A 22,285-nucleotide genomic window follows, 5' to 3' on the forward strand; every position below is an offset into this window, starting at 1 on the left:
ACCAAATCACAACAAAAGCTCTCATGATGACACTTTACAAAGAGCAGGCTTAAACCATACTCTTTAATTTACATAAACCCCACAATTACCGCATGAGCGAGCAAAGAAAAACTCCCCTGTAGTGAATTAATGTGAGGAAAAAAACTGATGAGAAACTGCATCATTGAAGAACTACAAATGTGAGAGCGAACACAAAACCGCCCCGGTCATGGCCAAAAGTCTTCCTACAGCCTTCTGGCTTTAACCCATTGAGACCTGAGGGCGATTCTACAAAATGTCTTCTAAATCCTGTTTTTTGAAAAAAACGTATATCACTATGTCAGTGGTTCTCAATCTTTTTAATGTCAAGGACCCCCAAAATGATATGTAGCCTATTTGGCCGCGGACCCCCATCTCAAAACATTTTGTTCCAGGGACCCCCAGAAGCAAAGATTTGAGTTACAAATGTTATATATATTCAAAGATTTCCACACATTTTCACGATTTCTCAAAAATAGCAGATCTACAAGCTCGTAGCGCGGCATGCATATCTGCCATTTTTGAATAGCCAAAGTGTAAAATAATGTTTTTTAGGTCAAATCTAAAAATGACACAGATGCTTCTCCCGGTCATGTGATTCATTTCAGCAGACACTGCAGATCATGTCAAAAGTAGCGGATGGATGGGGATTGTGATTACTTAGCTTGTCATGTCCTCGGGGCAATTACATTAATATCATAGAACCCATATGCACGCATACACCCACATGCACGTGCGCGTAGACACGCGCATACAAAGAGCTGACACGGTTCTGATTGCTCCCTGAGGGGTTGATTGGGTGAATTACACCGTCGAGTAGACAACTTCCTTCCCGTGTCTCATCTCATCGATCGACCAAAGACAAGAAACAGAGGTTAAAAGGGAAATTGCACTGTTTAGCTCGGTCTTAGCAATGACATTACATTTTTCGTATGTCCATTAAAACTACCCTATGTAATTTTGTGTGCGAATAACATCGAATTTTGACAAACACAATATAACTAACGGCTGCGGTAGTTGTACAGATGTGCCATTTCAAAACTTCAAATGTCCTGCCATCGGCAAGACAGTACATTTTCAGGGGATTCCCAGGGCAATAAGAGGGACAAAGAAGGGCATTTAAAATGCTGAATTATTTTGATGATCACTGCTTTTATGATGCTAATTAATTTGAGCAACTGGTCAAGGACCTCTTCAAATCACCTTTCGCCTCATAATGAGTCTGACACCTTCTTCAACACACATTCTTTTGTTCTCATGTATATGGATGTCTGTTGAAGGGAAAAACGGGGGTGTGTAGTGACAACTTCTTTTCAGGGGCAAAACAGTGCATTTTTAACGGCAGAACAGGGAGGAAAAAAATGCATTTTCAGGGCACTTTCAGGGAAAGAACAGTAACGTGTGAAGTTTTGAAGTGGCACATCTGTATTTGGTCTCCCTGCTCTTCTATTGAGAAATGTTGATCCTGTGGTAGGATATGGCCACTATTGGTTGACAAGTGGTATACTTTTTGAAGGTCAAAATTCTATTTCAATCAATCAATCAATGATTATTCATATAGCACGTTTCATACATCAAGTGCAGTTCAATGTGCTTCACAGAATAGGTTTAAAAATTAAGATAAAAAAAAAAACGGAGGATAACATAACAGAATGTGTGCTCAGTGGCAAAGATTTCAGCACTTGTGCAGGGGACCCCAACGTGTGTTATTTTGGTCATGGTTGATGACGGAATGAAATGACTTGGTATTCACATCATGTAAACCATGCAAGTAAATAAACACAAATCAAACTTCGCATCCGATATACTAAATACACTTTTATAGTTTTTCTGAGGCTTATCAAAAGAGTGCATTCTTACTTGGCCAGCTTCTTAAATCCAATGGTTCTCTTTTTGGTGGGTGTTCCATTGCTCACCGCCTTCCACACATAGCCTTTCCAGGCTTCCATCTGTGTCAGATAAGGAGAAGGCACAGAGACACTGGTGTGAAGCTTAACTAGGTATCTAGTACTGCACACGAAAAAAAAAACACCCTGTAGCATGACAAATCATCCATCCCTCATGACTATACTGTCTGTTTGCATTCCCTGGCCACGTGACACATGGATCCTCACCTGGTACTCGAAGGAGGGTGTAAGGTGGTAGTTTATCATCTCCTGGCCGAACACTGGCGTGATGCTCCCCGACATGGGGGGCACGATCCACGCCCAGTCTCCAGGACAGCCTCCCCGGAGCTTGTGCTCATTGTCCATGTGTTTCATGAAGGACTCGGTAGCTGAGTGGTGGTCTACTATCGTCACTTTGGATATCTGGAGACAGAGGGCAGCAGGGATGTCAGGTATGATTGTTAACTGTCAGAGAGCTCTCAGCTGAATGATTCATCAGATGAGATTATTACATATGCCAATGTTACGTATCGTTAGCCTCATAGTATTTTCCATTTTCAGGGAAGGAACAAAGAAATCACTGAACTCTTGTTACATTCAAAAATATTTTTAGCCTAAGTAAAAAAGTTGACTTAAAAGCACTTTCTGCCTAAGTCATTTTAGAATGTAACAAGCGTTCTGATTGGCTTAGGACATAGGCAATGATGAATACAATGATGCAGCAGTGTGCATCATTGTGCCTGCTGTTGCCTTTCAAAAATGTCAATTTGACCAAAAAGTGACGTAGGCAATTATGCTATGAGGCTAACGTTATGTATTCCATATTCTGAGAGCATGTGTATGTGCTGCTGACACTTGTCAACTTGTGAATTTTTTATTTGTACTGTGTTGCACCACCGGAATCAGGCAATGTTCTGTTGACCAAAGTCATAAATGATGCGTAGCCGGTGAGCAAAGTTCAGGCAGAGACACAGGAGTGGGTTACGTGCCTCCTCTGTGGGTTATATAACTGTAACGGGGGTGGGGGCTTTATCTCCGTGCTCTGAAATGGCTGTCTTCTAATTATGTTGAGCAGGGAGTAATATGTAGTAGCAGAGCCTGAATGACAAGATCAAATATAATACTGACACCTGCATTTACACTATAAATGCTACAAATACTGCAAATGCCCAATATGTACTTGAGTAATCCGACAGACGTATTTTATTTTCAACGAACGAAAACCCAGACACTTTTGCTTAAATCTGCTGCCGTTTTCATTCACCACAATTCAGGTCACATTTATGGATGCTTGTTTCTAGTACATCAGCATTCAAATCTCATCAGTTGAATGAATCAGTTGAATCAAGAGGAGCCCACCTGGAAACTGTAGAGAACAGCAATGTTGATCTCCACCAGCGCTGTGTCCTTCCATAGGGAAGAGATCTTCCTGGTGTCCAAGCCCATCCTCGTAGCTACATCCTACATGGCAAGGAATGTAGGACAGCATTCTTTCATTGCAGACGTAATATGACAATGACACAGTATGATATTCTGTATTATTCTGAGGGTTGCAAGATGGCCATCATATTTTGCATTAAGACCTTTGTAGCATGTGTCACTACTTGAGGTGAAGGTGTTAGGTGTGATTAGAATAATAGGAAAAGCATCAAACTCCAGATAAAAGATTTCCCCCTTGCAATTATGGCTATGCAACATGCCAATGTGGTGGGTCTCCTGACTCTTGCCAGTTCTGCTGTTTTCACAGCAGAACTGGCCACAGTTATGAAAATACATTGCCTCCAACACAAAGTCATGCTGCACTGCTCTAAAATCCTTTACAGTATGTGAGCAAACTGTAATGCGTGTCCTTGCTAACATGCTGTAGTCTAGTGCTATGACTAATGTGCCCTGACAAATGTACATACTTTGCTATTTTGATTACTATTGTTGCTATTCTTTATTACTGTATTTCTTTGTTATTGTTGCTATTGATGCAACAATGTTGAGGAACCAAAACCAAAGAATTTTACTCTTCTGTACTTGTTAATAAGATGTAAAAATACAAATCTTGAGTCTTGAATAATAAGAAAGCATATGATTAGTGTAAGGCATTAATTTGTGGAGTTGTTAAAATCATGAACATATCATCCACAGCACGTCGAACACATGAAAATGAAGAGAACCTTGGTCTTAAATGGCTTACTGGCACTAATTGCAACTCAATCAATGAATGTCTTATTTGTACTGTTATATTCTTCAAAAGAGGGTTATTATTAATTCATAGCATCATGTGCTACTGTAGCTATGGTTTTCTCTTGCAGTTTTGCTAAGCAAAATGTTGTAGATGGGTAAAGGTGGGCATTTGGATTTACAGTAGAAATCAGGGAAAGGAGGTACTGAAGCCAAAACAGTTTGAGAATGATTGTTATACACTAACATTACCTCCAAAATATTCAAACGTGAGGTGTCACAGAAGTCCCTCACACCAATCTCTGTGCCCATGTACCAGCCGCTGAAGGGGCAGGCAGTGAACTGAATTCCCCCGACATCCAGCATCATGCTGGCCACTGCTGGTAGAACGTACCATTTCAGGCCCATCTCCTTAAACCACTCAAACCTGGGCAAGGAAACAACGTTTTATCAACATACCTGAATAAAGGGTTTTGTGACATGCAACTCAATCCAATACAATACAGTGTTGTCTCACAAATTCCCAGGCCCAGAGATAAAAACAGTGAAAGGCATTAAGTTCAATCTATGAGTGTTCCTTCAGTGAATATACAATATACATACATTTCTTACCCTGCAAACCTAGAATAGGTCATCCATGCTTTTAGTTCCTCCAGATTTGACTATTGTAATGCACTTTATTCACTTATCAGCAAGTGACATTATACAAAGACTGCAACTGATACAAAACGTGAGGGGGATTCTTTTGGTAGCCATGGTCTGTCTGCCCAGATGGCACAGAGTTGAGGGCCATCTGATGCAGGGTAAGGGTCAGCAATTCCAGTTATGAGCTTGGCAGGGGCAAGCTCGAGTGTTAGGGATGGATGGCACTCTCTGCATGTTGCAGTGATGGCTTTTTGTAAGTCTTTGTTTGTAGAATGTAGACATTATGTTTAAGAGTGAAGCACATGTTTGAACATTCTTTAAGAGTGAAGCACATGTTTGAACATTCTTTAAGCTCACCTGGGGTGTATGATGTCCACCTCCAGGATGTCCTCTGGAGGGATCTCATACATCTCCGGATCTTGCCCGTTGGCTTGCAGAAGGAGGGGCAGGACGTCCCATTTCCCCATTGGGGGCTTCCATCCCTGCTGGATGCAGAGCTAAGGACAGAGACCAAAGGGAAGTGATCAGACGACATTGATCAAAACGTGTTTTATTGCAACTTCACTGCAACAACCCATCATTCCTACCTCAGTGAACTCCACACTGGCAGGATCTCCAATGATCGTTCCATCAGGCAACTTGTAGCCTGCGTACTTTACTAGCTGACCGTTCCATACCCGGAAGTCGTGTTGACCATCTGTCCTCTGAGGAAATATGGTAATAGCTGACCTGCACGCACACACACACGCGCACACGCACACACCCACACACACCCACACACACACACACACACACACACACACACACACACACACACACACACACACACACACACACACACACACACACACACACACACACAAACACAGATTAGCATGTTGATATCTGAACATGATATACTACTGTAGATTAGATTTTTGCTAGCTAGGGATTTTCACATTGCAAAGAAAATAAAATATACTCTCTCGCCATGCCTTTCGGCCTGGCGGAAACAATAATACAAATAGATCAAATAGAGCTAACTACTGTAGCTCTGGTCCATAGCGTTCTCCTTGGCGCTATGGACCACAGCAAATAGATAACCGACATACCATATCTGAGCGTGTTTGATGGCATTGCAGATCGTAGCCTATATGGATGAGCAAAGTTTGCACAGCTTTGGCCTGCTTTTAAACACAACAGTGTGCTAATGCCATGGCAGGTCAAGTGTTAATTCTACTAAGCTGCTGTTGAATCACTGAGGACAAAGAACAGCTGGCGTGAGGCCAGTGGTGACATGCAGCACCAAACAACTTCTAGAAACTATTTCTTAGCTCGACTCGAGACACTGTAAAATGTTAATTTAACTCTGACAGTGGGCAAAGGAGAGTGTGCCTTACGGTAAAAAAAAAAATCTATGGCAGAACCAAGTATGGCTGCCAAAGCTCTAATCTTTTTATGTTCTTTTTCATTTTATGTAAATTACAAAACATCTTTTCAACTTTCACACACTATGCTAATGACCGAATCAAACCTGGCTAAAATAGTGACAGACGTGCAAGCTACAGCACAGTAGCCCTCATCAACACACTGTAGATATCAGGGATATCCCATGCAGTAATGACCCAGTCACAGTGGTGGAAAGTAACTAAGTACATTTATTTAAGTACTGTACTTAAGTAAAATTTTGAAGTATTTGTACTTTACTTCGGTATTTCCAATTTCCAATACTTTTACTTCTACTCCACTACACCTCAGAAGCAAATATTGTACTTTTACTCCACTACAATTATTTGAAAACTTTAGTTACTAGTTACTTTTCAGATATAAATTATGATATAATTAACAACTTTAGCCCTATTTTATACGTAGGCTATATGAAAATAGCCGATCTACAAGCTCACAATTTTCAAATATTTTAGTACTTTTACTTTTGGTACTTTAAGTATATTTTGATGCCAATACTTTTGTACTTTTACTCAAGTAAATTTTGAATTCCGGACTTTTACTTGTAACAGAGTATTTCTACATTGCAGTATTGATACTTTTACTTAAGTAAAACATTTGAGTACTTTTTCCACCACTGTCAGCCAGTAGTGTAGATGTGAGGTGTCACCGGTGATATGGACGCGGCAGAGGGCGAGCCAACACTGCGGGGTGTGACAAGCGCGACTGCTCGTTAGCGGGGTGTGTTGCCAAGCCAGCGGGGCAATGGTTAGTACACAGAGAGACTGACACATGGGAGAGGCAACACACAGTGTCAGAGAAAGCGCTAAGAGACGGTGCACACGCTGACAGATGGACAGTGGGTTGAGAGAGGGTAGTGACAGAGAGGACTTGATGAGATATAATGTACATGGAATGACAGACGGGGAAAAAGGGAGATGTATTAAAGCATTACTAAAGGATTCCCACCTCATGTTTCCTTTGTTGGTGGCATATTTGACGTGATTGCAGATGTAGTTGAACATTCCATGCGGAGTTGTGCAGTCCCTGGCGTCAAACACCTGCAAAACAAATGTCATGATGAAGCAGAAACTCGGGAGCAGCTCAAATCTGGTTAAGACTTTCCAAAACAGTCCAAAACACGGCAGAAATAAATCATTGGGTATGAACTGAATTGGTTCAACTTCTTTTTTTTATTTTTATGTGTGACTGTGTTGGGTCATCAGCCATGTGATGTGTACTAGTCTAAAGTCTACTATAGCATCAAGCTAATTTTAAGCAAAGAGCATTATGAATTCATGAAATCTTTAGTCAGTTTCACAAAAAATAACAGTGATTTAAAGATACAGAGTATAGGTTATAAGTGCCCTACTTCCACGTTCACAGCCACCTACTTTGAGGTCCCCCGATTGGTTTCCTCCTCTGGCTTTTTGACACAGAAGCAGAGCACATGCTATTTGAAATGTCCATTCTATACTGTTCTAGATCTATGGTTGATCTCAGTACAGTAGCTTTTGACCAATATCTCTAGAATGACTACAGCCAAAACAAGCACAGATGGAGCGCACAGTTGAAATGTAGGCTACTGTAGTTTGTGTAGTAGCCTGGAAACAAGAAGAGTGGGCTATGTGGGCGATGTAAAATTGGCTATTTTGTCCAAAATAATAAAATATTTGAAAAATGGTTAATGGTTAAAAATTAAGTAATGTAAAATACTTGATGTGACACATGCATGGTACATCCTTATCAGACTTACTTTTATCATTCAACTTCTTGTTTATGGCCCAAAATGACTGGATATACAGGTTTTGTAGCAATGTGTAGCAATTGTAGAAATATTAGACCTGAATTGTCGAATGTTTAAGCATGTTCTAATCATGAATACTTTACATTATGTAAAAAATATTTTCCAAATATTTTATTTTTCAACATTTTGGACAAAACACTCTTCCTTAGTGCCCACTCTTCCTGTCACCAGTAGCCTCACCTGTAATTTGGACCACTGAATCCTCCCAACACAGCGGGCAGAATTTCTCCAGGCATGCTTGGCACCATAAATGAGCTCAGTGTCCTTCAGTTGGTAGGTTCCCGTGTCACCAATCTCCTTGATCACCTCCTCCAGTCTTTCCACGTGGGGCTTGGAGCCAGCCCTGAACCCAGCACAGTCACACCATGGAAGTCACAGAAAATCAGTCACAAGTCATAGAAAATCCAGATTTTGTGTTTCACAATTGTATGTACAGCAGCGATTCTCAACCTGTGGGCCATGAGGCTATTGCAAGTGGGCCCCCAAATAATTGGCAAAACAGTAAACGGTTTAATTACATAGCATTATTAAAAAACTATAGTGTAAAAAATGTTATGGTAAAGTTTGTATTTAAAACCTTGAGAATGTGTTTTCATTGTGATACTGATGAATAGGAGCTTAACACGCAGGCTGCTATGTTCCATTGATCCAAGCCGGAACACAATCAATTGATTGGTCATTAAAATAAACGTCCACCCATTTGACCCCTTGAAACCATGTTCAAGTGGGCCCTGATCAAGGGAAGGTTGGGAGACGCTGATGTACTGTAATCAGCTGTTGCACCTTGCCCTCATCTCCTCACCATCAGTTTAATAACCAGAACATTGTACAACCCATTTCCCCACCCATCTGGCTCACAGAGGCCATTACATACACTAAGATTTGGCCAAAGACATGGTAAGGATAAACACCATGAGCAAAAATGGCATTAGTAAATGAGTAAAAAAAATGTTTTTTTTATACCAAAAATAATTATGAATAATCAGGATTTATAATAACTTTAGCCATAACCTGTGCAGCTCTACATGAGTAGACTCACTGTTCTCAATGAATGGTCCATGTAGGCCTACTGTAGTTTTATGCCCACAGTTCATGTACTGTATTTGGCAATATCCAGCCGCTCCATTAACACACACAAGAGCAGCATTGCTAGAGGCTGTTGTGCTTCCCTTTTAATGGAGAGGTAGAATTGTTCTACGAAGCTGTGTGCTTGCCTTTTAATGGAGGTGAAGTATTGGTTTATGAAGTCGGTGGCCAGCGGGAGCAGCTCGTCTTGGGTTCTCATGCGGAGACAGTAACTTTGCCGAAGGGGCATCATCATTGAACCCCAACACACCTTCTTAGCGCATACAGGCATCTGGAGAGAGACATCACATTACACATGATGACTATTCCTTCTTTCATAGACATCACATTACAGAGGTGCCTATTCTGTCTTTCATAGAGAAATACATTACACACGATACACACAATGACTATTCTTTCTTTTATAGAAAGCAGTGGTAGAAAAAGTACTTAAAAGTGAAAATATCAATACAACACTGTAAAAATACTCAAGTAAAAGTTTTGTACTTTTAATCAAAATTCACTTGAGTAAAAGTACAAAAGCTTTGGCATCAAAATATACTTAAAGTGCCAAAAGTAAAAAGTATTCACTATGCAGAAAGTCCCATTTTCACAAGTTTTCAAAATGCATAAAATGCATTTTCTTTTGAAAATAGCAGATTTCCCAGATTTGGGAAAAAAATATCTTTTTTTTCTCCCAAATAGACAAAGCGTATATAGGGCTGAAGTGGCTAATGTACGTTTTGTAATAATAATCAAAATCTATAAGTAACAAAACGTTTTCAAATAATTGTAGTGGAGCAAAAGTACAATATTTGCCTCTGAGATGTTGTGCAGTAGAAGTAAAAGTACCGGTGTTGAAAATTGGAATTGTAAAGTTAGTACCTCAAAAATTGACTTACTTATATGTACTTGAGTACATGTACTTAGTTACTTTATACCACTGATAGAGATACATTGCACATGGCTGTTCCTTCTTTTGTGTGACATGCGGATGGTTGCCATGCTTGAATTCATTCAAGAACCCAAGCCGAAAGGATAATGTTATTGTTCTCGGGCAAAAGCTGTGCAAATACCAGCAAAATGTAGTCTCCAATGAATGAATGAGAGTAATATAGCTATGGCTTTGTGTTGTGTGTTTTAATCATTCATATTTAGCACAAAACAAAGTGCTGTGTATATTTTAGTTAAGATTCATTAAGCAGATCATGGCTGCATTCGTGAATTTCATAAATGTACAAGACAGGAGAACACTCCTGCAGCCATTGTCTGCAGTACCAGTCAGTGTGTGTTGGGAACATGTGCCTGAAAGATGAGTGCAGCGTTGCCTCCTATTCATCTACTTAGCCAGAGAATCACATTATCTCTGATATCAATTACATTTCTGCTCAGCTCGGCGGTATAGATCAAAGTGGAATTACAGGATGTCTGTCCACTGCTTGATGCAAACAACCTCAATCCGTTTAAGGAATGTTTGAAGTCATAATTTATGCAAGTAATGAAACGTTTCTCGTCATGTTTAAAACAAAAGTCATGTACTTGCTTGCTCTTTTCTTTTCTCTCACAGTCTCATACATTTCAGGTTTTTATTTCTTTGCCTGATTTAGTTTTAGTCCTTGTACACACAGTGTTATTATGTTAAGTGCTCCACTCTCAATCTCTAGTAATCTCTTTTGAGGAGATTACCAGACCAAGCATTACCTGGTTTTCAGGACACACTCAGGCCAAACAATCATCTGAACATTGAAAATAAGAAATGGCAATTGTTCAATCTCTAAAGCTCCACCTTGAGTCAATTGTTTTGACGTCATCTTGAGCCTTGGCAAGATGACGTCCCTAAGACACTAGAGACATGTATGTGTAGCCTACTCTATTTATAAATCTATTTATCTATTATTTAAAGCTGCACTAACTTTCCTGTTCTATTTATACCCGGGTCTCCAGCGCAAGTGCTGAATTCTTTACCACTAACCTACTAGAGCCTGTCTGATTGCCCAGGGGAGAAATTACATTTTGAAAAAATTGGTGTCAAACCAGAAACAGGATTGTGTCAAAGGTCGTGTCCAACCTAGACACAGGTCTAAATGTCCCAATTGAAGAGCAAGGAGACCAAATACACCCACCACAATTGTATAAGTTATATTATATTAACATACTCTACCAAACAGATTGTAAAAAATAACATTCTGTTCAAGAAAATAAATGACATAATAGAGCTCTAACCTTTATTTAACCAGGCAAAAAAAACGAAAAACGAAAATAAAACAGATTACAAATCTTATTTTCAAGTGTGAGCTGGCCAAGATAGCAGCAAGAAAGTCAGTATGTTATTATGATGTGTTGTCATAGGACAACACACAACATAAAAAAAAAGACCATCCTCCAGTTCAAGTTCCAATTTGATCTTGTTCTTTATTACTAAAAAGGTCAAAATGTACTAACATATTTGGTCCTTCAATTTTAAGTCCTTTTTCAAGTCGTTCCAGGTAGAGGAATTTAAAGGAACACTTCAACAAATTTAATCCGTACCTTCATTATTATTGGACCTCACTAATGCTCATTAAAAGATGGCACAATTTCTGTCTAATACAGTAACTCTGCATCTCATTGGTGGGCTAAGGAAACTTTCCTACCAATGGCATAATCTACAGTATGAGTATGAGGAGCTAATAAGACACATACACAAAAAGAAAAATTGAAATTGTCACTGGTAAGCAGGTCTCTGAACTGTCAACAGCCCTCCTCTGAGTCACAATGTGAGTAGACAGAAATTGTGCCATCTTATAATGAGCATTAGCAATTAAAGGGGCTACACCATGAATTTAAAAAATATATATTATATATAAATATTGCCCCCTAATACGTTTTAAACAGGTTGTAAGCCTAAAAAACATCCAGATATTTTTTCTCACAATCTGACTGTCTGTCATTCCAAGCTTTTTCAGCTGCAATACCAAAACGTCCTATTGGGCAGGGGGGGAGCTACTGAGCAATTCTGTCTGGCCATCGTCAATGCAAAATCAGTGCAAGTGACATCACTTGCACAGCCATTCTGAAATGGCCTGTTCAGACACCCCCATTCAGGAAATCCATGAAATGAGCATGAATGACTGAATGTTAAAAAAAAATATTTTTTGGGGTACAAGAGACACTGGGGAGCCCAAAAAATACTAAAAACCTAAAAAAAAATGAAATTCATGGTGTAGCCCCTTTAAATGATGATAGCCAACAAATAAAGGTTTTCAGACCTTAGATTGCACCAAGATCTGCTGATCTGAGGCAAAATGATAACATGAAGCATGGAAAGAGTTGCCTAACCTACTTTAACATACAGTGATGAGTCATAATCAGTATACTATGAAAAACTGTCTAGGGTTATTTTACTCTCTCCTAAATGAGGAAAACAATAAGTATATTTGTGCGGTTCAACCTTTCAGTATGCAAGGAAAGTAACACTGACAAATCAGAACAGAACTGCAATATCCACGCCAATGATAATTGATATTGCTAGGTGCAAAGTTCTATGCAAAGCAAACACTTTGACACGTCGGTGAGAATTTCATTTAGAAGTTCCTGACTCTAAACAGGAACGTAAAGGAACCTGACTATTACATTTCCTTTCATCACATTGTATGAAATGGAAAGTGCATGGATGAAGTGAATGAAGAAGTGAGTTTGACTCACTGAACAGAGTCTGGGTAAATGGCTGAGATGAACAAGAAGCAGACAGATGTGAGTGGAACATCGCTCAAAAGCTGAGAGTGAACTTGTGTGATTAGAGTTGAAGTAAGCTGTCACTTTGGTTTGCTGTAAATGCCCTCACGGGCACAGAGGGATCGAATGAGTGAAGCAAGAGTGGATGACAGAACAGTAGCGCAAGCATGAAGCCAAAACGGAAATTTGACAATAACCCCTGTGCTGCTGCTAAAATTGTCTCGTCTCGTTACGCTTAACCACCCACTCACACTGTCTAAACAGTCAGGCCACCCATCCCAGCCTGCAATAAATGTCCCCTGGTGCACCCCCCTTAGCACAAGCCATCCAGCCGTCCAACCAACGGAAGTTTGCTATGAGCAAACAGCCAATGCACCCACCACAAATAGAAAGAGATGGAGGGGGAAACAGAGATGAGAGAGAGAGAGAGATGAGGGGAAAACGATAAAGACAACACGAGGCTTAAAAAAGGTTATTGACAGAGGCAGGCCGGGCGGCAAGGTTGAAAAACACACAAGGCGCGATAAAAGTCACGCGAGAAGTAGCGGCGAGAGAATTAAAAACTGGAGGCGGGATGAGTGGCAGCGCGTGTTAAAAATAAAACAAAGGAATCATCACTCGTGCTTCAACACATCCGCTCATCACGCTGCCGCGGGCATTCATAGCAGCCAGCTGTCCTTTTCGAGAAAAGACGGATCATCCACCAATACGGCAGCCGTCTGTGATATGATAAATCTAAAGATGCTATTACAGGCCATTCACTATGATGTGCACAACAGCCTGTCCGATAAGTCACCGAGATAATTAGGCTGCTGTTTGTGGGCGGCCGTGGCGCCACTCCGGGGGGGGCGAATGCTAAACGGTGAGGGTTGCCTTGTGCTCGGTAGGACTGCTGTGCTGCAGTTGGGAACTTTTGGTGAGTTTTAAAGGACCATACGAGTCTGTTTGAAAGCTCTATATTCTGATAATAATTGCTATAGTGTTTGCTCAGTAACAGGGGCCTCCCTCTCTCTCCATCTCAGCTTTAGTAATAAAGATTTTTTTCACGTAGGTTACATATTTCATCCATAGAACCCTCACAGATCATTTATCAGTAAAATGTTGTATGCTCATTTATTTGTTTCATCACTTCCAATTTCACTTGTTCATCCTATATCAGTTGTCTCTGCTGATTGGATGCATCGGTATCCTGACCTGAAAATGTATTCTCTGTTGACCAAAGAGCTAGAGATATGGACTCCTGTTATTGAACAGACACTAGCAATGATTGCTATGGGAATGTGGAGCTATTTAACAATTAGTTTAACAAATAAAAATAAAATAACTTTAAATGGATGGATAAACAGATATGCAGACAGACTTCATAACGTTTTACTGATTGTTTGAAAATGACTTCTTAAAAAACAGTTTGGCTGTAAAGCTGTAATCTCCCAACCTGTTGTTTGTGTAATTAGTATGCAAATTACAGTTTAGGCCTATAGCACACACAGAGTGTCTTTCTAACAAGGGAAAGATCAGAGTAAATGGCATGCGTCGCAAGATGAAAGTGGCGTCAAATAAAGTGTTGATGAGGACCTTCGCAGTACGCCTGTCGCCTTCCTAAAATGTTGCATACTCTGATTAGTTGAGAAGATGAATCCTAACTTCATAACCCCAGAGATGCAAGAGAATACATTCACTTATTCATATTTTGTGGTGACACTGTCAGCGAGTCACAGACAGTATGAATGCTGAGACATGTAGTAGACGTGTGTGTTGTTCGACACTTGTTGCACAAAAGCATAAACTGACCTTTACACAGCCCTGGGTAGGCCACCCAACCTATAGAAAGATATGCACCTGGTAACAATGTTGCTTTGTAGTTTATAGTATAATCTCACCTGGGTGCAGTTGTGGTGGAGGATATCACTGTACATGTTGCCAGTATCCCAGTTCTTGATCTTCAGGAACTTTGGGCCTTTGACTTCTGGACCGTGACCTGGAAGCTGTGGGGAGGAACGGAGACATGTGACAGTGAACTTTATTGTAACATAACATTTACTGGTAAAAGTGGGTGAAATAGGGTTTGTGCAGGCTCTCAATATGCAGTAATGGGGGGGAAATTATAAAAGAAACGAAGAGGAAACAAAGTGCATTAAATAGAAGCAAGATTAAAATCAGTGACATGTGGATTAAAGGTAATTTAAAAGGAGCGTCTAGTATGGTGTCCAGCCACTCAAAGACCCTTGTGGAGAGAGGCTTTCACTCAAGTTGTTTCTGATTGGAAGGCTGAAGTGAAAAAGCAGCCCTTCCATAGAGGCTAATAGGGAGGTACAAGGGCGTCATATTTGAGTGGGACATTGATTACCAAGTTTAAAATGGATTATTGCCTCTGGGACAAACTGGAACATGTAATTAGTAAATTGATGCATATTTAAGCTTATTTTTTTAAATCTCACCCTCACTTTCTTATGCATACACAATCACGCTCGCCCGCCCACACACACACACGCACACGCACACACACACACACACACACACACACACACACACACACACACACACACACACACACACACACACGACATTCTCTCCTCTTTTCTCTCACTTCAAGAGAAAGGTAATCAGTATCATTAACAGTGGGCTGATTGCATGCTTACTGCTGCCTTGCAGGCTTTGCCAATATGGTGGCAATTGACTGATGAATGCTTGCAATTGCAATTGTTCAGATCGTGCTCTTCATAAAGAAAAGGCTCCTTGTGATCGTCAAACCTCAAGAACAATCAATCCCACGCCTCACAACCCGTCTCATCTTAAATGGTGCAGCACATTTTACTGCCGAGGGGGAGCCACCGAACAACAGAGACAAAATTGTTGCACGCGTTGAGGAAATGACCGGCCACGGTGCAACTTCAATTGATTCTCATCGGCATTCCGTGTCCTAGACAGGAACGTGCCAGTATGAAGTGATTTTGATACTGCACACAATAAGAAAAGAGCACGTGTTCAGGTTCCAGCAGCAAAGCCCCCCCGTTGCGGAGCTCAGACTGGACAAACCACTATATCCATGCTCGCAGACATGATCAAAGACCATTGTGTCATAAAGAGGGGCCATAATACTCAGGCAACCATGTGGACAATAACCACACAAGTAAAAGGAAAAAGAGTGAAACGGGAAATGGAAGGTACATTTAAATATGAGTTCATAGGGTTTCATAGAAATAAAAAAGTTTCATAAAAATTAATAAACTATAACAGATGGTTTGTCTGTCTGTCTCCTTGAGTCTTATTCAGCGACAATGAAACAGTAGGGAGAAGGAGACGGGAACTGTCTGGCACGGTAGCCTGTTCTCTGATCCTGAATGGATCATCAAAGGTGTCAGAGAACTCGAGGACTGATAGGACTGACAGAACATTCTGCACTTCTACAGGCAGCTCAAGCCACAATAGTCCCTTGTTGAGGTGATAAAATGGCCTTCTCAACCAGAGTTACTTGCCTTTAATCAACTGAATACGTTGGATTAAACTCTCTGATATAATGTAGTATATATATAGTACATTTCCTGGTGTTATTTGTCACTGTGTTCAAATTGTTCGATGTCAGAACGCTGCAGTCGATAATCCAAAGCTCGGCACAATGAGCAGTTAAGTGCTGATGTCGTCGTCTAGCAAAAGAACTGCGGGTAATCTACTTGAGAGTCAGGATGGCACACTCAAACACACCTTGAGTATGTCACCCACCCCCGACCACACACGCCCCTGCAGGTCTCACGGACTCTGGATCATTTCAAGAGGTCCGTGGCAGATAGGGAGAGAAGGATCAGCGGCAACCGCAGCTGCGCGCATTCATTAGCCCTCTTGAAATAGTTTCGCCCCATCCGCTGCCGCTGACGGGGGCTTGAGCAGCGGCACAAGTGGGTGGATGACATGGATGGACCATGTGCAGATTACAACACTATCCCCAGCACAGGCACTCCAGCATGTCACCAGACCCCCACACATGAAGGGCATAAGCTGGATTTAATGTGCCATTGGTTAGCTGCCGGAAGCGTGTAATGCAGAGGTGATGGGATCTTAAGCGAGGGCTTTATTTCTGTGTTCTCAGATGATACATTGATGTGCAAGCACAGTTCCTGAGGTCTGAGCTCAGGGGAGGGGCAAATAGTATGCATTATGGTGTACGTTTAAAGAGGCACAAAAGCAGAGATAGTCATGGGTACACATGCATTATAGAGCTACATGTCTGGATTGACTTGTCAGACAGCAAGCATTTGAAGTGGCAATCACATGCACGCACACAAGTAGAGTGAAGATGGATCAAGTTCTCGACCTATAGGAGAGTACAGATGTGAGTACTTGAGCATGCACATTCTGGGTTATTATAGTAAACTAAAAGAATAGCGAAAACTAGGATTCACAAAACATTTTTGGTTAACTGAAATGAAAATAAAAATGAAGCAAAATGAAGAAAATATCCTGTCAATATTTCATACATAAATGTTAAATCTTACAACATTTTCTATGTAATAATAATAATGAGAATAATAATGAAAATAGCCAATCTACAAACTCACAACACGTTGCATTCGCGACATGTTGTGAGTTAGTAGATATTTCTGAATCTCGCCCCTGACTACCCCATATTACAAAAAAGAAAAATTGAAACCAACACTAAAACTATGCCTTTTCAGAAACAAAAAAAACGAATCTTAACCAGCAAACCTGTTTTAAAAACGAATTAAAAGTAAACTGAAAGCAAAAGTCTCAATGAAATGAAAACAAAAATGCAAAACTGTAATAACCTTGCACACGGCACACACACAGACACGAGACATTAAAAACATATTCAAACAGCAATTTTATCATTTCGTTTCCTACCATGTCGTTCTCAACAGGAGGGTCGGTGTGCTCTGTTGGCGTGGGTTCCTTCTTTGGGTCCTCACCTGCCCCGGCATCATTATCCAACACCTGCTGGGGAGGCGTGTCGTTTCCCACGCCGAGGTCCCTGAAAGTCAAACACAGGCCCACTGTCAGGTGTGTGTGTGTGTGTGTGTGTGTGTGTGTGTGTGTGTGTGTGTGTGTGTGTGTGTGTGTGTGTGTGTGTGTATCATGTAGCTTATCGTTGCAGTCCGGCAGAAACCTCTTATCTCCATATTTTTATTTTTCGTATTTTTCCGTAAATTAACACCCTATACTTGATCATACATACTACAGCGTCACACAAAAGCATCAAAGGTAGCAGATCTAAAACCTCAAAAAGCGGCGTGACGCCTTTTGAGCTTGTAGATCTGCTACTTTTGGACATACTGTATGAGGTTTCCACCCGACAAGAGACATTATTCATGTTCTGTCCCTGCCTCAATATTTCCAACTCAGCTGAAAGCAGTGGAGACTTCAGACTTACAGTATCTGACCTCTGCGGAGGCATTGCCCTGCGAGAGCCTGATAGCTGCCAGCTTTACTGCCCACAGCGTCACAGCAATAAGAGGGACATAAAGCGGTACAAACACGTTGTCGTCTACCTTTCGGCAGATGCATCTCTACAGTCTGTAGCTGGAGGGGGTTTGGTGCAACCTGTGGCTGCTGCCGCTGCCATGGAGAACCACACTGTGAAATTCAACAGTCTCAAGAATGACATGAACACTCTGGGTTTCACTGGCCATGAGAACATATCTGCTGCTATCAGTGGTGTAAAGTAACTAAGTACAGTACATGTACTCAAGTATTGTACTTAAAGGTAGGGTACGTGATTTACTTTTGTTAAAATAAGTGTTGAATAGCGCTATATTCTGATAGTACTCATTGCTATAGAGTGTTTGTTCAGTAAAAGGAGTCTCCTATGTCTCTCCAGCTCTTTATTAAACAGAAAATGCATTTTCAGTGCTCTCTCCTGATTGGCTTAAACTTTGTCACCTACCTGAAAATCTACTATATTCTGTTTACTAAAGAGCTGGAGAGACCCCTTTGACCAAACAAACGCTCTGTAGCAATGATTACTATCAGAATATAGTACCCTACCTTTAAGTACACTTTTGAGGTGTTTTGTTTTTTTTACTTTGCTTTTCTGGAGTATTTCCAATTTTCAGTACTTTTACTTCTTCTCCACTACAGCTCAGAGGCAATATTGTACTTTTTACTCCGCTACAATTATCTTAAAACATTAGGTACTAGTTACGTTGTAGGTTTTGATTATTATTACAAAACATACATTTACCACTTCAGCCCTCTATATAATTTGGCTATTTGAAAATAGCAGATCTACAAGCTCACAACACGTTGCAATGCGACGCGTTGTGAGCTTGTAGATCTGCTATATTCAAAATATTTGTATACATCTGAAAACTGGGACATTCTGCATAATGAGTACTTTCGCTTTTGGTACTTTAAGTACATTTTGATGCCAATACTTTTGTAATTTTAAAGTAAATTTTGAATTCAGGACTTTTACTTACAGAGTATTTTCTACATTGCAGTATTGATACTTTTACTTAAGTAACACATGTGAGTACTTCATCCATCACTGGCTGCTATACACTGTATATCTGCTGCTAAGTGATCTCTTATATGGGCAAGAGACTCTGCCAATTTTTTTGAGCATAAGTAAGTGCAATAAAACAGAGAAAGAATCAAAGGGAAAAGTCAGAAAACAGGACAACAGGGCAACAATATCAATAGTATATTTGATGTTGTCCTATTATCTGACTTTTCCCTTTGATTCTTTCTCTGTTTTATTGCACATTGTTGGGAGCTTATTCAGAAAATAATTTCACCCACACTTTTACATTTGTAAACGTGTGATGTGACCATAAACTTGAAGTTGAAGATGCAAATAAAAGACGGCAGCTTCATTGTCCCCAGCGTCCCCACAGCCACGAACACCTACACACATATCAACACCCCCCTCAAAACACATATCTAATATATCGTTCCTGTTGGTCAAAAACCTCTTATCTCCATATTTTTGGTGTTTTTTCGTAAATGAATGCCCAGCCCTACATGATCATACTACAGCATCACACAAAAGCATCAAAAGAAGCAGATATACAAGCTCGAAGCGCAGCGCAAAGCGACACATTTTGAGCTTGTAGATATTTTTGCAATTTTGATAGAGTATGAGGTTTCCACCCGACAGAGACGATATCCTTCATAGGCATATCCTCACCCTGTCACACTGTATCAATGTATTGACTCAATTGAAAGGGCACATTCATCCTCTATTCTGGGGAGGAGTAAAAAAAACATGTAGAAAAACAGGAAAAGTGTGCATCATCTATTAACAACTCTGACTCAGATGGTGAGCGTCATCTTCATAATGGAGATGCTTCTGCTCTGAAAACAAGTGTGCTCTATTTCGGGCAAATGGCCATTCGAGGCATGCGTTTGTCAGATGATACTACGATGGTAGTAAATGCATAAATAAGCCCAGCGATAACATGCAATGTGGGGCATTCATTCTGCTCATTGCATAATTTCTCACCAATTAAAATACAAATTGTTTGTCTCCTGTGTAACACAGTGGTGGTCTGATGCAGGGGTTCCCAAACGTTTCCAAGCCAAGGATCCTCAAATAGCCATAGCTTATGGCAGCACCCCTCTATTGCAAAATGGTTCTAAAAAATAAATAAATAGCTGATCTAAAAGCTCACAAAGTATCGCAACGTGACATGTTGTGAGCTTGTAGATGTGCTATTTTTGTCCTCCAACAAGGCAATGAGTCCGGCATGGTGCATTTCTAAACGACGATTTCTAAAGATGATGCACAACATGGGTGGGAGAGGAATTGGATATTGATTCAAAAGGGCTTTATTTTGTTCAGGTTACCCTAACCCCAAATACATTGTCTAAACTCCAAGATGTTATAAATACAAATATATTGTAAAAAAATAAATAATGTAATAGTATTTTTTTCTATAAAACCTTGGAACATTTGTTTTCATTGTGATACCGAGAAATAGTAACTTAAAGTAAACTATGTTAGGCTGCCGTTAAGTGGTCAGATGGGTGGGCCGCGAACGTAGAATGTGAGCTGGATTAGCAATGAGTGTCTAGATGGACCAATCAAAAAACTACAACAACGGAAACCTGTTTCTTCTTTAATCGTGCTCTACGCCAAAATAGAGATTTGGCGTAGAGGGGGAAAAAAGGAGCAGACCAGAGCCCTGGGGCACTCTGGTCAACTAAATATATCTGGTTTAAATTGATAAATATTAAAGACACATCATCAAATTCACATTTGCATGCATAAGCTGCAAACTGCTGTAGAATAGATACAAAAGCTTTAAAGGATAAATCCCATCTTCACCATTTTGATACAGGGATGTTTTGTAAGCCTGAGCGTGTGTCCAAGAACCAGCTTAATCTTGAATACAGGGAAGTTCTCAGATGAAACACTAAATAAAATAATGTGAGTAAATGGTGGCCTCTTTAATATTTTAGGGGAAATCGCTTCAATTCCGTTTCATTTCACCTGTGCTGCCTGCAAAAGAGACAACTCAATGTGACTTGAAAGCATAAGGACCTTTAAATATGGAAATTGCCATAGGCCAGCCAAACTGATGCAATTTTTAGTGAATGAAGGTGAATGATTTACTTCAGTGATGGGGAAATGAGGGACTGAACCGGTCATTAGGACTGTTGTGATCAATGTCATGTCAAATGAACACTGTTGGAGATGGAGACCTCCATGCAATCAATAATTGTTTGGCTAGAAAATCAAGTTCTGTGAATAATAACACTTATGAACAACCCGCACAGTGCTTTCACTTTCATTCAATTGTAATGGGGCTCCCATGCCTCACCCATGAATTCAGTAAACAAAATGTTAGTGGAACAGATATTGAAATTCATTTAAAAAATCTTGCTAATGGACAAGCCTTTAAAAACCGCATAGCCCTAGAGTCCCTATTCTGGCAATGTAAAGGTGAACATTCCGTGAAAATAGCCAATCTACATGCTCACAATGCGTAAAATGTGTTGTGAGCTTGTAGATCAGCTATTTAAGCTATTTTTGAAATACAATGAAGAATATAAGGTTTAAGCAGTTAAGTTAATTACACAAAGGCTGAGTTCAACTTCCAATAGGTATTAAAAGGAAACACTCATGCTGTTGATGTGTGTTTCAGTTCAATGTTGATGATTACGCCACAAACAAGGACGATGCCAAGACCATCGAGGGTTAACCACTTGAACCCTATAGCATCCTTATTCTGGGACATGTCATAATAAATGAATTCATAAATGATTCTGCAAAAATAGGAGAACATTCTACGAAAATAGTTAATCTACAAGCTCACAATGGGTCACAATGGGTTGTGAGCTTGTAGAGCTGCTATTTTCACTATTTGATGTACAGTACAACAGAGAGTATAGGTTTAAGTGGTTAAAGCTGCACTATGCTCTTCTACCCCGGATTTTAACCCGGTTTCCTGCTTAAGTGCTGACATTTTTACCATTGAGCTAATATTGCCTGCTTGCTCAGGGGATAAATGAATTCTAACCATCAGGTCAAAGTTTTGTCAGACAGTGTGTCTAGGTGAGACATGACCTTTGACACGATCGGAATGTCTCAATAGAA

The 22,285-nt window shown here is 40.3% G+C and overlaps 1 protein-coding gene across 1 annotated transcript in view; it reads right to left on the reverse strand.

Annotated features, from left to right (window-relative positions):
* Positions 1–22,285, reverse strand: part of nos1 (nitric oxide synthase 1 (neuronal)) — a 40,476-nt gene that overhangs the window by 12,208 nt on the left and 5,983 nt on the right. Inside the window, exons 3-13 of the mRNA XM_084055401.1 lie at positions 17,590–17,716; positions 14,613–14,717; positions 9,168–9,310; positions 8,134–8,296; positions 7,116–7,207; positions 5,309–5,450; positions 5,079–5,218; positions 4,329–4,503; positions 3,264–3,365; positions 2,133–2,327; positions 1,879–1,967 (exon numbers count right to left, since the gene is read on the reverse strand). Coding sequence (XP_083911527.1) covers positions 1,879–1,967; positions 2,133–2,327; positions 3,264–3,365; positions 4,329–4,503; positions 5,079–5,218; positions 5,309–5,450; positions 7,116–7,207; positions 8,134–8,296; positions 9,168–9,310; positions 14,613–14,717; positions 17,590–17,716 — 1,473 coding nt within the window. The remainder of the gene's footprint in view (positions 1–1,878; positions 1,968–2,132; positions 2,328–3,263; positions 3,366–4,328; positions 4,504–5,078; positions 5,219–5,308; positions 5,451–7,115; positions 7,208–8,133; positions 8,297–9,167; positions 9,311–14,612; positions 14,718–17,589; positions 17,717–22,285) is intronic.

Source organism: Gymnoscopelus microlampas (assembly GCF_963454915.1).
Source record: "Gymnoscopelus microlampas genome assembly, chromosome: 4".
NCBI lineage: Eukaryota > Metazoa > Chordata > Actinopteri > Myctophiformes > Myctophidae > Gymnoscopelus > Gymnoscopelus microlampas.